Below are 16,297 nucleotides of genomic sequence, written 5' to 3' on the forward strand. Positions count from 1 at the left end.
AATAGAAGTCAAGACTTCAAACCTTTGCACAATTACTAAGAAGCCAATACCACTAATTCCAAAGGACTAAATTCCATAAACAGGGCACAACCAATATTGTCTCAGATCTCTGGTCAATGTATATTTGCTTCTTTTAAGCTTTAACTTTGCATTGCAGTTCATAAGTAAATAAATGGACTGCATTGATTAATACACAGAATTCTGCTAAAATTGATTTTGAAAACAAAATTGATAGAAATGCTCATATGGTTTTTACTATTTCAGATTTTCTCAGAATGTTCTAGAAGCCACAATTTTCTTGTAAGGAGTAATTTGTCTGTCACCTTTACAAATGTGTAATGACCCAGATTTTTTTCTCCAAAAGGGAAATGCTCTTGTCTAACTGAAAGCATTCAAATGTTTTTTCAGCAGTCTGTGTTTAGAAACTTCCCAGAGCTCAGAAATACTGTATGTAAACAAAAGAAGTGTTTTGTTGAATTAGCAAATAGCATTCTGGTGGCCTTTTCTATATGGTTTACTGTTTTAGAACTATGAGTAAGTCAAATAGAACGTAAAAAATCACCTATGGCTGATTCAGAGCTGGCTCACATATACATATTAATCCATGACTGAAGCTTAAAATAATGATTTGCATGTATGAGTTGTTAATCATAGATCAAATCTTTCTATACTGAAACCATTTTTCCCCCAGAGCTGTTTTTCAAGGTTTGCACACAGTAGATAACATTTTGTTACAGTATACATTTTGTTACAGTATATATGGATACACAGTGCATTTGTGTGTATGTATGTGTGTATACATTTTGTTACAGAATATAATCACACTAATGCATAACTTTAAGCTTTCACAGTTACATTAATCTTCCTCCATGTGTTGTGCATTTTAGTTTCCCAGTTCATCTTCATTGCTGTTTCCTGAACCTGTTTTAAAGGTTCCAAGTTGTTTTCAAAATACACCATTGCAGACATACTCAAGAAATGATCAGCCCAGTTAAAAATAATGCGGAACCATCAGTTTCTATGCTTTGAAATTATGCTTCATCTAAAATGGGATTTACACTTTTTCTAGATATATCACTTTGCTGCTCCATAATCAGCAAAGTAGTCCACTACTATTCTAAGATTTTTTAAAATAAGTTCTATTATCAAGTCAGGTATCTCTAATTAAATACCAATGCATTTGATGTTTGTTTCCTACCTGCAGAACATTGCAATCTGTAAAAATTGTTTTTCGATTAAGATCTTTTGGATTTTTTCTTTTTCTAGGTACCGTGTTTTCCTGAAAATAAGACCCTGTCTTATATTTTTTTGAACCCTGAAATAAGTGCTTGGCCTTATTGCCATGCACTCAAAAGCCTGATTGGGCTTATTATCAGGGGATGCCTTATTTTGGGGAAAACAGGATATTAGTTATACAGACCAATTTTCTTTTGCAAATATGGATTTTTCATTTCCTTTTAACTTCTTCCAAATCATTAATAAAAATATGAAAAAGTAGAATGTCCAGGAATAATCCTTGTGGCAACTCACTCAAAACTTTTCTAATGTTTGTTAAGAAACCAGTAATGAATACTATGTACAAACAGTTTTTAAACTAGTTATGTATTCACTTAATTGGCATGCACAACAACCCACCCTCACAAGCTTTCTTATCAGAAAATGATGGAATATTTTATCCAATGCTTTGCTGAAATTAGAATACCTACAGTACAGTATCCTTGCAGTTTTTTATATCAGTTACTGCAACAAAAAATGGAATATGGCTTGGCAGGCAAGATTTGTTCTTGATAAATGAGTACTGATTTCTGGTAGTCATATTTTTTTCACAGGGCTTACAGAGTAATCTTTTAATGATCGGAAGGTCACTGATTCCCCCTTTTCTGTATCTTCATTCATTCCCCAGGACTTCTCACATAATATGTAAATTTTTTCTCAAAGCATCAGCAGGTACTTTCAGTACTGTAGCATGCCATTCATTTGAACTTAGAAATTCAAGGTAAGTAAATTCCCTGACAGAGATTTTTTAGGATTGAATTGTCAATTTAGCCTCATTTTGCGTTCTTTTGCAACATTCAGCTGGCCCTTCACTTATTAAAGACATATCTATAGAGAAATATGGTGATGCTCAGTGGCTAAGATGCTGAGCTTGTCGATCGAAAGGTCGGCAGTTCAGTGGTTCGAATCCCTAGTGCCAAGTAACGGGGTGAGCTCCCATTACTTGTCCCAGCTTCTGCCAACCTAGCAGTTTGAAAGTATGTTAAAAAAGAAATTCAAATAGAAAAATAGGGACCACCTTTGGTGGGAAGGTAACAGTATTCCGTGTGCCTTTGGCATTTAGTCATGCCGGCCACATGACCACGGAGACGTCTTTGGACAGTGCTGGCTCTTCAGCTTTGAAACAGAGATGAGCACCAACCCCTAGAGTCGGGAATGACTAGCACATATTTGCGAGGGGAACCTTTACCTTTTACTTTATAGAGAAATAGGGAGAGAAATATAATCGTGTGGCAGGATACTGAATGTGTTCATCCCTCCCATAAATGTTAAATCAAATGACTTAACAATGGACAAATAAGGCTTTTATTTATTTCAAACATGAAGCTCAGTGTGCATGTAATACCAAGTTAAAGAATTCAATGACTTTTCTACCTCGTTTGGGGGACTAAGTATTTTACCAGTTCTTCAGAGAATTCATAGCTGCTAACAAATACAAAAATATATCTACAGTATCTACTAGTGCTGGTGGGACTTTCTTTCTTGTATTCAAGAAAAGAAAAGAATCAGTTGTTAAGCATGTGTGAAGGTTAACTACCATGTAACAAATCTCCTTTATTGCAGCCAGTAACCTTCCTCTGGTATTACAGTAATCTGTGACTTTAGTAGTCCTGTTCAACCACGGGGGCTGAAGCATTTCATTTCTAACTGCTCCAGTGCCTGGACTGGAAGAGACCTAGAGATAAATACACAGTTCGTGTTCCAGGAATGAGGTATGAAGCCTCACAGATGAAGTGTCTGATACAAATAATCTGTGATGGTTTTATTTCACCTTTAGTGCTAACAATAAACCTAATCCTTTAGTACCTTCAGCGGGCATTTAAGTACAGCAGGAATGATAGTTCCACAGAAAAATGTCTAAAAGAGAGTTTTTCCCTTTGGGCGAACAGCAAGCAACCATGCAAAGTCATATAAGGTGTAGTGAAAAAATGGGATATCGGATGCGGGATATTAGAGGGATTTCCCCCTAATTTTTTCACTGAATGAGGGTAGGCAAGGATATTTTATTTAAGATTATATTATTTTAATAGTATAATGCTATTATTGTGTTTTCTACACAATATTGTGCAGGACAAAGCCAAGTTCGGAAGTTGGTAGCAATGAAGATGATTGTAACTCATTTTTCTTTCTGAAGGATTGGGGAATAAAAATAGCATTGAGACCCCCCTCCAGCCACATAGAATGAATTTAAACTTATGGCCATATAAACATACTGACCTCTAACTGAGTTTAGGACTACAGTTAGTTACAGTTAACTATTTATTGGTATATGTTACTCTAGAACAAGCTATAAAACTATATGTATATGCTATAAAACTAGAACAAGCTATAAAACTTAATGTAAATGAAGGTTTTGTGTAAGCATGTAAGCTGTTTGCTTTTGCTTTTATAATGAAGACTGCACAGACCAAGAATACCTGATCTTTGTGTGATATTCAGATTATGTTACTTTATAATTAAGTTCAAAGTAATGATACCATTAAACAGAATTCATTATGGAGTTACAAATCGGAGTTGCAAATTACCATAATCCTGTACTTGAACATCACAGGAAATTGTTTCTTCTTGGTTTGTTAACTGGATGTTATGAAAGTAGAAACAGAAAGATATCAAAAAGAAATTGATTTTCGATAAGCTAACATTTTTAGCCTTGGATGTCTGAATTCAGAAAGTGTTTGTTATGATATATGAATCCAGAGAATTATGACCTGCAGTCACAAATACTGTCTCCAAGCATAATAAAATCTATGCTACCTTTAATTCCTTTATGTCATGGGTGTAAAATTCAATCGCATCACATGAGTTATTGCAATTTTTTTTTCGTTTGTGGAGCCAGGATGAGCGTGGCCTGCCCGTGATGCATCTGGCCCACAGGCCACCAGTTTGACAGGCGTGCTTTATGTTCTTACTTTTTTAATGCCAAGATTAGATTTTAGTGTGTGAAAAATACTCCTAATTTGAAAATGTAAATTATATAACATTAAAGAGTTTTTGATCTATTCTCAAAAAAAAATTATGGTATATCAATAGCAATATATATATATCGCTTCATAGTGCTTCACAGCCTTCTCGAAGTGGTTTACAGAGTTAGTATATTGCCCCCACAATCCATGTAGGTCCTCATTTTACCAATCTCGGAAAAATGAAAGACTGAGTCAACCTTGAGTTGGAGAGAATCAAATTGCTGGCAGTCGGCAGAATTAGCCTGCAATACTGCATTCTAATCACTGTGCCACCACGGCTGTGATAACACAGATGAGCATGACATTAGGACACTAACCCTATATCCTTCTCACTTACTTAGCGTTAAAGAAATATTTGCAATTCATCTAAAAGGAACAATCCATTTCATCATATCTAGCACAAATTATATCGATAGAAATCAAGGATTATACACCTTTGTATTTACAAAACTATTTACGAAGGAATACTATGTGTTCTAATTTGAATTGAAAATACTTTTAAAAACTTTTTTGTATTAATAGCATTCTAAGCTTTAATCAATATGATCAGTACTCTGTTAAAATTATAACTAAATAATTGGAGGAACTTTTTCATTAATGACTACAGAGGTTTATTTTAGAGAAGCAAGTTTTATTCTAATTGATACAATAACACGCTGTTGAATGGAATATGGCAAAGAGAGTTGCTATTTGTGATATTCAAAGTTTTGTTTTGAATAATACACAGATGTAATTATTTAAATATATGTTATGGAATTTGAAAACATTAATAATTTATACCCATATTAAACTCTCAGTAACACTAATATTTAACAAATGAAAATGCAAATATATCTTTTGTCTATCCAATTTATTATTTGACACAAGTTTTATGCAAAGAGGATCTTACTTACTAATGGTAATTTCCAGCAGGTTAATATATGCAATGTCTCTAACTGTTGAGATCTATTTATACTGTGGGATAAAATCTGTTGAACCCTTTGGTTGTAGCCTGTGTTACAATGTTTATGGCTGAGGAGGCATGATTTTTTAAATCTTATGTATCGAATTTATATAGCTGTCCATCTTGCCAAAAGTGGCTTAACCATGCTGAACTTGAGGACAGTTATATTTATTAATAGATGTTTCTTTATAATATAGATTTATATGGCATATACTGTGGGTGATTAATAATAAATATAGTAATATATTGATTAAAACTAATTAAAACAAACATGCTGCATGGTATAAAACCCAACAGATACCAATTACCACCAAAAAATAAGGTTGCCTATTATTTAGGCTCAATGCTTGGGGGTAGTTCCAGATTTTTACCACCTTACAAAAAGCCTGCAAATTGGTAAAATCTGAACCTCATGAAGCATGATTTCCATGGGGGATGCACTGCAATGGAAAATGTGTCTACTACTTGATTTTAAATTTTAAATGTTCTCAAATGAAATGTAACCTACAATGGTTACTGCAGCACTGAATTTACTGTTACAAATAATTCTATAGTTTCTCAAATTAAAAACCTTTGCCCCAGTACTTTTAATATATTCATACAATATGCTGAACCCTATTAGTTGGGGTATTGTGATCAGTGCTAATTGTTTTGCATGTTTTGGCTTTGTGTATTGTGTAAATCTAGCCACTGCCAACATTACTAAATCAAACATAGGGACAGGATTATTTCAATGTGCAGTGTATTTTGAACATTAGCAACTGAGTACAAGAAAAAAAAAAATCAAAGCATTGTATTCCACTTTGCCTAAGCAGAATTTCAAGCCAAACCATGAAGAAACTACACTCACTTTTTTGTGTTGTGCAAAAGATAGTTCATAAAACCATCCAGGAAAGATAACCCTTAATACTGCTGTGAAGCAAGTGCTTGTGATTTCTTAATATGTCATGTTGAGATATAAAGATTTATGTAGACATCTAAAATTAGCATATTCAAAAACTACAAAAAAACTACTTGTAAGGAGTGGTCATAATGCACAAAGTAATATATACCTCATCATACAGAAACTTGCAGAAGGTTTTGAAAACTTTGGATACACTAGATTAGCCATTGATAAATACTACTTCAGCCTATAGTTAGCTCATGCTCCCAAAATTCATCTTGCAAAATCAGAAAAGGAAAAATAAAAAAAAATCCAAAAGTAATCTGGTCTTGAAATAATTGTTATTTACAATTTTTTGGATGAATGGACATATCTCTCATTCTTTTCTGAGCAAAAACCAGCCAAATGTGCCTTGGAAGCCTCTTAAAATTGAGCACTAAGCCCTACTTTGGGCCACCAAATAAGAGACAAACCCCCTCCCAAGGACCACCAGCAGGGCCTCTTCAGCTGATCTTAATGCACAAGTCTTATAATGATCTTTTAAGAACTTGAGTAATAAGCTCTTTATGGTTTAGAAACTACAGTAATATACTGTAATTATATTTGCAGTAGCTCACAAGCAGTCAGAGCAGTGCTTTAGGGATTACATGGCATTAAATGGTCCTATTTAAGTATTCCACATTGCATTCTGCTTCTTGATATCTTCAAAGATATGGAGAATGGACTGAAGTAACCCATCAGAGTGATTATTTGTGTATAGATTATTGAGACTACGCTTTGATCCATGTATGGTCATAATGGAGCAATCCATCTTTTTAAAATTAACGTTCCTATATAACTTGAGGTAGCAAAACTTCTAAGCCAAAAGATTGCCCATCTCTATCCCCTTTATCATAGGGGAGTGGGCAGAATAATTTGATTTAGCGATCAGATAATAGTAGCAGAAGAAAAGCAAGCTAGCTATTGATGCTTCATCTGATTTCCAGGATTTACTGAGATATAATTTTGTAGTGGGCCTCAGCTTTAAAAAACAGAACAGTCCAAGCCAAAGCATATTTGTTGACTTATCTGCCCTTGTGGTTTAGAAACAAATCGTGCAAATGAATTTGCACCACACACTAAACTACAGTTGCAATCAGTAAGCAACAATAAGAAAATGTTACTTTATTCATTTACACATACAGGTGGTTCTTGGTTAATTATAGCAATTGGGACTGGAATTGCTGTTGCTGAGTGATGTGGTGTGATATCACATTCTCTATGTAGCAACAGCAGTTCTGGCAATCCTCGTTGCTGTCATTAAGCGAGGATTGTGCGGGTTATTAACCAAGAACTTCATGTGCCCATAGTTTCTGACTTCTTGCCAGCTTCCCTATTGACTTTGCTTGTGGGAGGCCAGGGAATGTTGAAAATCATGATCACATGATCGAGAGGCTGCCGTAATGGTTTGAACTTTGAGGGCTGGTCAGAAGTGATTACATTTGTCTTTAAAATAGACTATAAATCATATTCTCTCATGACAAGTTTCTCAGGTTAGACTTTGTTCCAAGCTATAGTTAGGCAAATCAGATGAAGAAAAGAGATGGGAGTTTCAACAAGTTCCCTGTTGCACATATCTCTAATATAAGATCTGAATTTCACCAAAGGGAAAGTATTGTATGTACATGTCTATATCATAAACATACCCACATAAATTAAGAATTATATGCTGTGTAGAAACAGAATATAAGGTTCATTCAATAGTTAATTAAAATAATTTGGTTGCAATGTGTACCTATTGCAGCTCTTGCTTGTCTGCATAATAAGCCTCATCTTAAAGCTATATTTTAAACTATCTTGCATCATTTTGTAGAAATACTTGTTAAAAGTATAGAATGAACTACATTCCCTTATTTAAGATTTTATATATATATATTTACTCTTAGATTGTTTTATTTCAGTCTTTGCTGAAATAGCATTTCAAAGAAGTTGGCTTTGACTGTTTTTCACATGATTCGCTTTTTTGTTGCTTCATAGCTTCTAACTAACTGTAACAACTAATGACAACATAGCATTCTTCTTTATATTTGGAGGGAATATTCTAAAGAAGACATTTAATAATGAAGAGATCCTTACCTGCCCCAAAGTACAGTCTTGTCTACATCTGTGATAAAACCTTACGTACCTTGTAACTCCCCTCCCTTGTAAACTATAGTTGCAGCCATCAGATGTTCAATCATTTTGGCTTTGTACATTAAACTAGCATCAACATATTCTGCCAGTTAGCTTTGAGCCAGTCATTCTCTCTTAGCCCCAGGAAATAAGCTCTAGGGCTTATTTTTGGGGAAACACAATTTCAGGGTGATCAGCCCAGCTGGGCTCCCAGTTCCCCATTGCGCTCACAAGAGGCAGCAAGCATGTGGGGACTGACAGTATCAGTTGCAGCCTGCCGGTCCCTTGGTCGGCACACTCTGGGACTGTGGAACCCCCGCAGCACATGTGAGTTAAGTTTATAACAGGCGCGCACTTAAAAAAATCAGGCTAGGTCTTATTTTAGGGGTAGGCCTTATTTTTTGGGAAACACTGTATTAAATTATGAAGTATGGATGGAAACATGACTATAATTTTCAGAGAATTCACAGTTTAATTTAGCACCTGGGTATTGGAAACAGCAGTAAATCAATGGTATCAGTTCTTAGATGATCAAAAGCATTTGTGCTAACTGTTGTTGTTAGTTGCAAAGTCGTGTCCAACCCATTGCGACCGCATGGACAATGTTTCTCCAGGCCTTCCTGTCCTCTATCATCCTCTGGAGTCCATTTAAGTTCATGCCTACTGCTTCAGTGACTCCATCCAGCCACCTCATTCTCTGTCGTCCCCTTCTTCTTTTGTCCTCAATCTTTCCCAGCATTAAGTTCTTCTCCAGTGAGTCCTTCCTTCTCATTAGGTGGCCAAAATATTTGAGTTTCATCTTCAGGATCTGGCCTTCTAAAGTGCAGTCAGGGTTAATCTCCTCTAGGGCTGACTTGTTTGTTTGCCTTGCAGTCCAAGGGACTCGCAGGAGTCTTCTCCAGCACCATAATTAAAAGGCCTCAATTCTTTGGTGCTCAGCCTTTCTTATGGTCCAACTTTCACAGCCATACATTGCAACTGGGAAAACCATAGCCTTGACTATATGCACTTTTGTTGGCAGGGTGATGTCTCTGCTTTTTAGTATGCTGTCTAGATTTGCCATAGCTTTCCTCCCCAGGAGTAAGCGTCTTTTAATTTCTTGGCTGCAGTCAACTTGGAGCCCAGGAAAATAAAATCTGTCACTGCCTCCATTTCTTCCCCATCTATTTGCCAGGATGTGCTAACATACACTCCACTATTTGCATCTTATATTACTCCTGGATCTTTCAACATTTTTTTTTAGAATCAATAACTGTGTGCCACTTTGGTAATTCCATCCTCTGTTCTTTGAGAAGTTACTAAGATTGTCCCCTGATCAGGATCTCTGTGAACATATATTTTGTTGGTGTTATCTTTTTTAATCACACAATACTGTTTTACAGTATTGTTTTATCTTAGGATAAAAATTGGAGGCAAATGATGCATTGTCTGTTTGCCTATGAAAAAGCTAGATATGTTGAATAGATCAAGCTTTATATTCTCCTGGGATTTTATTGTCACTTTTTCTAGATATGAATGTTGATGATTCCAAAGGCCATAATACTCTCTGGAAAAGATCTAGAAGAAGGTTACTAGGAGTTAATGCTATACTTCCTTGCATCTCATGATATGTTTAATACATGATTTTTAGCCTGGGGAAAAATATGCAAGATTTGGTTGTGTTTTATAAATAGAACTTGAATTAACAGGCAATTGGAATAGATGACATATTTTCTAATTTTCTGATTCTGTTACTTAAACCAAATAGCAATATGGTGGTATAGCTGTAGACACTACAGCTGTAGTGTAATAGCAATATGGTGGTATAGCTGTACACTACAGCTGTACACTACAGTATGCAGGATTTTTTTTTTTAAGTAACAGTGGTTGATCAATCCAAAGTTGAACAAGCCACATCTGGGCTGAGAATATTCTCATCACTGTAATTGCATATCCCTGGTAAGAGTTCCTATGTGGTACAAATGTTTAAAATCATATTTTTGTTCAAATCACAATTTACAAAATATGCACTTGTTTCATATTTATTTTGGCTAGACTGTATTTATATTTATATTCAGCTGAACAAAATCTCATTTGCAAGGATTATGTGTACATTTTAAATTTTAAATATATGCACATAAAATAGATTGTGTGTTTTTGTCATAGTAAAAACTGCTGTAGTTTTGCTTCTGAAAATCACATTTATCAAAAATATGAGTCTTTTTTAACTGTTTGTTTAAAATCATGATTATATGGCTTATAAATAAGTTAATATTTCATTTATTAAATTATTCATGGTATGCAGTGTAAAGTATATGTCACACAGGCATATATATAATTCATTATATAAATTTTACATGGAAGAAAACAATGCAAGTGAAGTGCACATGGAAGTGACAGTGCAATAATTATCATGTCTGTGCTTCATATTGGGAAAAGTGCAATAAAAATACCCCAAGAAAAATTATACTGTTTGATTTGTGATGTATTGTGGAGGAGAAGGGGGAAGAGGGAGATAAAGGAAAAGAAATTGGTGCTGACTAAATTGATCAGTGACTTGATGGGAAGGACTGAAATGGTTAAATGAAACATGATTCTGAGTATTTTTTAACTGAGAAAGCAGTGAGTCATTGAAAGGTGCTGCAGAAATGCAGTCTGTCTTGGTGGTATGGTTAAGAGTTGTTTGATGCAAGTCATTTCATCATAGGTAAACAGAATCTAAAGAAAGTGTTGCAGTTTTTATTATATGTAAATGAGAGATAAAGCTTAGTTTTAAAATCTTGATTAACAACAATGATCTTAATTAAGATTTTTTTTAAAAAATCCTCAACTGTTAGATGTCTCACAGAAAAAATGCAAAAATCCACAGATACAATATAACAATCAAGATAAATCAAAGGCTTAATTATATTGTAAAGAAAGACATAACCATATAAATAAATATAACGGCAAAATCTCATAAAGTAACTTAAAATCATGTTATTGATATCCTTCCTGGAAAAGAAGAATATTTTAAAAAACTAAACAGATACTTTTTGCCAAATTTTGGTATTTTATTAGGATCACAACCTGTTCCCATGAATTATTTGCTGAGCAATAAACTCCCTTTTTATGTCCCTGAAAACCCTTAATTTGGAGTAGAGTTGGGGCGATGGAGCTGAGCATTTACTGGCTGGATGCCTTTCCTGACACCATGCAGAGTTTGCAGCAGATCCTTTTTCTTTGGTCCCTAGGATAGAAACATCTCCCACTATCTAGGATTGAACGTTCAACCTTTTGTGTAGGAGGCAAAAGTCTTCACCATTAGGCCACCACACCATTCAAACAGTAACTCAATAATATAAATATAAAGTATATATTTTAAGAATATATACTTTATATTTGTACTATTGTACTATTTGTACTATTTTTGATTTTAAAAAACCATAGAGACCACCTATAGTCTTGGGAAATATGAAAGTAAGACTGTGTCCCCATGGGCCACTCATTTAGGAACTGTTGCATCAATATTTTTCTCATAAGTCGTCTGTTGATTTGAATTTATCTCTATGGTGGTAAATCATAATGAAAAAAGAACAGATGAGTTTTAATAAGGAGAACAGAGGAGAAAATGATATTGAAGAGGAAGGAGGATAAAGTGTAGTTGGCTTGGAGATCAAGTCTAACATCTGCATAGCTTAGGTGAGAGGAAGGTTGATATGCTCTGTAAACAGACCATGCCACAATGCAAACCGGTAGTAAAGGTAAGTAGAGCCCACCCTTGGTGTGCATCATATGTGGAGTTTCAATTATAGCTGCCATTATGACATTCTTTTAGCTCATCCTCTCCCATGGTCACCCCAGATTACTACAGCCAATTGGTCTTGAGTCAAAAGTCAAAGCCTTTTCTTTTCCACCCAGAACGCCATAGTCTTCAGGTATTCAGGCACTTGATGGCATCACATAGACAATAAACGGCAAAGTTATACACCTGAATATCATTACCATTTTGGTCATACCCAACCTAGTACAAATAATTGAACTCTAGTGGCTTCAAAATAGGTAGTGGGGAAAGAGTTGAGTCCCAAGGTCTATTGGAAATTGAAAATTGGATTTTTGCTTCCTAACAACATTGTCTGGAACTGGCTATGGAGGAAAGAGAAGAATTACTGTAAAATCATGTTTGGCACTCCCAAATCCATGAGCCTATCCAGAAGACTACAATGGTTGATAATGAAGACCGCTAAAGATCCAAGAAAATCATAATGGATACAATACCCCCAACCTGTTCCTTCCATTGACAAGAGTGATCGGTACCATCCCAATGCTATAGTCAAGTCTATATCTATCTGTAATCTATTTACTCCGGGGCTCTTTGAAGCTGCAGGTCTATTGTCATCTCTACAGCCTTCCCTAAAAACAGGACGAGTGGAAACCAAACACAAGCTATTATCTAGAAATAAATAAGATTCCATCTTCTGTAAAAGGAGGAAATTCATAGATTTTTAAAAAATGAAAAATAAGCTTTGATGTGTACAGTGGCAACTCGAGAGCAGATCAAGAATGCTTTGCGAGTTGACATACAGACTCACTACATGTTTGTTTTTTAATGATGAGCCGGGGAACACTGCAATTAATTTTGTTTGTTATTTCTTGTAACCTGGGTTTCATGTGAAGCATAATACATTTTCTATTTCAGGTATACTAAACCACTTACCTTTGCTGATTGCATATGTGATGAATTGCCATTAGGATGGGAAGAGGCCTATGATCCTCAGGTTGGAAACTATTACATTGACCATAACACCAGTAAGTGTAACATGATTTTATATTTAATGCATAAGTGGCTTTGATATATAGCACTCATTAGTGCTGAGCATTCATTGAAAATTATAAAGAATAGATGTTTCAGAACATGAAGGGGATAAATATTTTTTTCAAAGTTCTTCACTTTAAAAGTGATGTAATCTGTAATCTGATAGAAATTAGTTTTTCTTTGTTGTTGTTATTTATCCTTTGAAATGTGGGTTTTTTCTATAGTTGTCTTTACTGTTTTTAAAAAGTCTGATAAAATGTAGCTTCTTTATTGGAAGCTACATTTGCATTGTGCAAAAGTCAAAATAATTATGGAATGATATTAAAGATTTACTTAGATGGAGTATTTTATTTAAATGTTAACTGGTTTAATTTTAAAATATTTTATGACATGTGGTGTGATCTGCCTTAGAGTAGCTTTGGTTTTTAAATACTGATTTTTACACACACACACACACACACACACACACACACACACACACGAGTAATCCAGCATGCAATTCTTTTCCAGTGGGGAAAAAAGATATGCAGAGCACAGGAAAAAAAAAGAAGTAATGAGGCAAAGAAATTAAATTCATGGAATAAGAAAAAGAAAAGAAAACTTAATTCAATTTAGGTTAACACCATTCACTGTCATTCATATCCTTCTGTGCTTGTAAACCATCCTAGCTTTCATTATAATCATATATATCACATCACTCATTGTTTCTGGTTCTTTAAACGTCTAACCTCTTAAGGGTTTTAGTAGCTGCATCCTTAGTCTTTTCCTTCGTCCCAACCTATTTATTTTTCCTTCATAAATTTTTTGGGATTGGATCCTCATATGACCAAAACTCCTAAATGTACTTCTTTTGTACACGTACTAATTCAGGAGTCAGAATTCAGGCCTGGATCTGGGACAGAAACAGCATTGGTTGCACTTTTGGATGATCTCTGGCGGGAGCAGGATGGGGGTAGTGCATCCATCCTTGCTCTATTTGACCTCTCAGCAGTTTTCAATACTATTGACCATGATATTCTCCTGGAGAAGCTTCGGGTGATGGGAGTGTGAAGCCTTGTGCTATTCTGGTTCACTTCCTTCCTCTGCGGCTGCTCTCAGTGCTGATAGGAGGGGAGAGATCCAGCCCTCGCCCACTGCTATGCAGTTTGCCACAGGGTTCGGTATTCTCTCCACTCCTGTTCAACATTTATATGAAGCCGCTGGGTGAGATCATCCATCACCATGGACTGAGGTATCACCAATATGCTGATGATACTCAGCTGTATGTTTCAGCCATGGTGAGTTAAGTGATGCCATGTCCTCCCTCTCGCAGGGCCTGGAGGCTGTTAGGGATTGGATGGGGAGCAATGGGTTGAAATTAAACCCTGGCAAGACCGAGTGGCTCTGGGTTTGGGGTTCGTTGGCTCAGGGAGAATTGCCATCTTTGGTCTTGGATGAGCTAGCACTACCCCAAACAGACCCTGTGCATAATCTGGGGTTTCTCCTGCACTCACAACTCCTGCTCGAAGAGCAGGTGATGGTCATGGCCAGGAGGGCCTTTGCACAACTGCGAGTTGTGCACCAGTTACGCCCTTCCTGGACCGGCAATCCCTACTCACAGTCACTCATGCCTTAGTCGGCTGTCGCTGGGGCAGGAGGTGGTGAACAGGAGTGATATTATTACATTAATTTATTTGATTTTTTTATGAGTTTTACTGTTTTTTAAATGTGATTTTTTATATTCTGTAAGCCTCCTTGAGTCGCCATGGGTGAATAGGCGACAATATATATAAATAAATAAATAAATAAATAAATAAATAAATAAATAAATAAATAAATAAAAAAATTTGTTTTAATTCAATTCTCATTCATTTATTTATTCATTCATTCATTCATCCATCCATCTATCCATCCAATTCGTTATATTTTGGAAAGGATTCCAGCATTTATATAGATATAATATCCAAGAAAAACTATTTATTATGTAAATTTTTGCTACTTGCATTATGTATATGTTTGTTAAAGCTGAGGCAGATTGTTTAAGATTTTTTTTTGTTTATTTATATCCTGCCATTATTATTTTTCCAAATAACTCAAGACGGCAAGCACATATTAGGAAGCCACTAATAGTTTTCAGTGAAAATAAAAATTAATGCTGCCTTTTTTTCCTAATACAGGTTAGTGTTAAAATATATTGTTTTACCGATAATACATAAATGTTAGATAAAAAATGTTACAAGGGAAGTTTTATCATTAGCAACTGTCCTGAAATGAACTGATATAACCTATTACAAATGCGAAATGTAAGTCCTAGAATGCTTTATGGGTATAAATCTCATTACTTCTAATAGTTTTAATTATTCTAGTGGTTTTTAACTCCTATTTTTAAAATAAAACTAAGAATCTAGAATAATTATATTCTGACTAAACTATTAATGAATATTCTTATTAAGCACTTTTTAAAAAAACTTCATTATTTTTCCGCTCTTATCGCATCTGCAGATAACCGCCCAGCTGCCCTGTTTAGGGTGACCCACTCCCTTCTCCATCTGGGAGTGGGGGAGGATCCCTTGCAGGGTCGGGCTGAGGATTTTGTGCAGTATCTGCATGATAAAATCACTCAGATTCGGGAAGGCTTGGTCTCTGACTGGGTAGGTACAGGTGGGATGATGGAGGCAGGTCTTGAGAATGCCATTTGGGAGAAGTTCGACCCTGTGGCTCCCGAGGACGTGGACAGGATTCTGGGATGGCTGAATGCGACCACATGTTTATTGGACCCGTGTCCCTCCTGGTTGGTGCTGGCCTCCCGGGAGGTTACGCGAGGCTGGCTCCAGGGGATTATTAACGCTTCTCTGAGTGAGGGTGTCTTGCCTTCCGCCTTGAAAGAGGTGGTGGTGAGGCCCCTCCTCAAGAAACCCTCTCTGGATCTGGCTGTTTTGGCTAACTACCATCCAGTCTCCAACCTTCGCTTTGTGGCGAAGGTTGTTGAGAGTGTGGTGGCGCAACAGCTTCCGCAGTACCTGGATGAAGCTGTCTATCTAGATCTGCTCCAGTCCAGCTTCAGGCCTGGGCACAGCACAGAAACGGCATTGGTCGCATTGGTGGATGATCTCTGGAGGGCTCAGGATAGGGGTTGTTCCTCTATCCTAGTCCTGTTAGATCTCTCAGCGGCTTTTGATACCATCGACCATGGTATCATGCTGCGCCGGTCGGAGGGGTTGGGGGGTGGGGTCACCATTTTACGATGGTTCTCCTATCTCTCCTATCTCTCTGACTGGTCACAGTCGGTGTTGGCAGGAGGGCAGAGGTCGACCCCGAGGCGCCTTGTT

At 36.1% G+C, this 16,297-nt stretch overlaps 1 protein-coding gene across 1 annotated transcript in view; it reads left to right on the plus strand.

The window, feature by feature from the left end:
* The window catches only part of WWC1 (WW and C2 domain containing 1), a 110,681-nt gene that overhangs the window by 49,383 nt on the left and 45,001 nt on the right, over positions 1 to 16,297 (plus strand). Inside the window, exon 2 of the mRNA XM_034406175.3 lies at positions 12,873 to 12,982. Within this exon, the coding sequence (XP_034262066.2) occupies positions 12,873 to 12,982 (110 nt within the window). The remainder of the gene's footprint in view (positions 1 to 12,872; positions 12,983 to 16,297) is intronic.

This window comes from Pantherophis guttatus, chromosome 2 (assembly GCF_059756535.1).
Source record: "Pantherophis guttatus breed Tessera chromosome 2, ASM5975653v1, whole genome shotgun sequence".
Classification (NCBI taxonomy): domain Eukaryota; kingdom Metazoa; phylum Chordata; class Lepidosauria; order Squamata; family Colubridae; genus Pantherophis; species Pantherophis guttatus.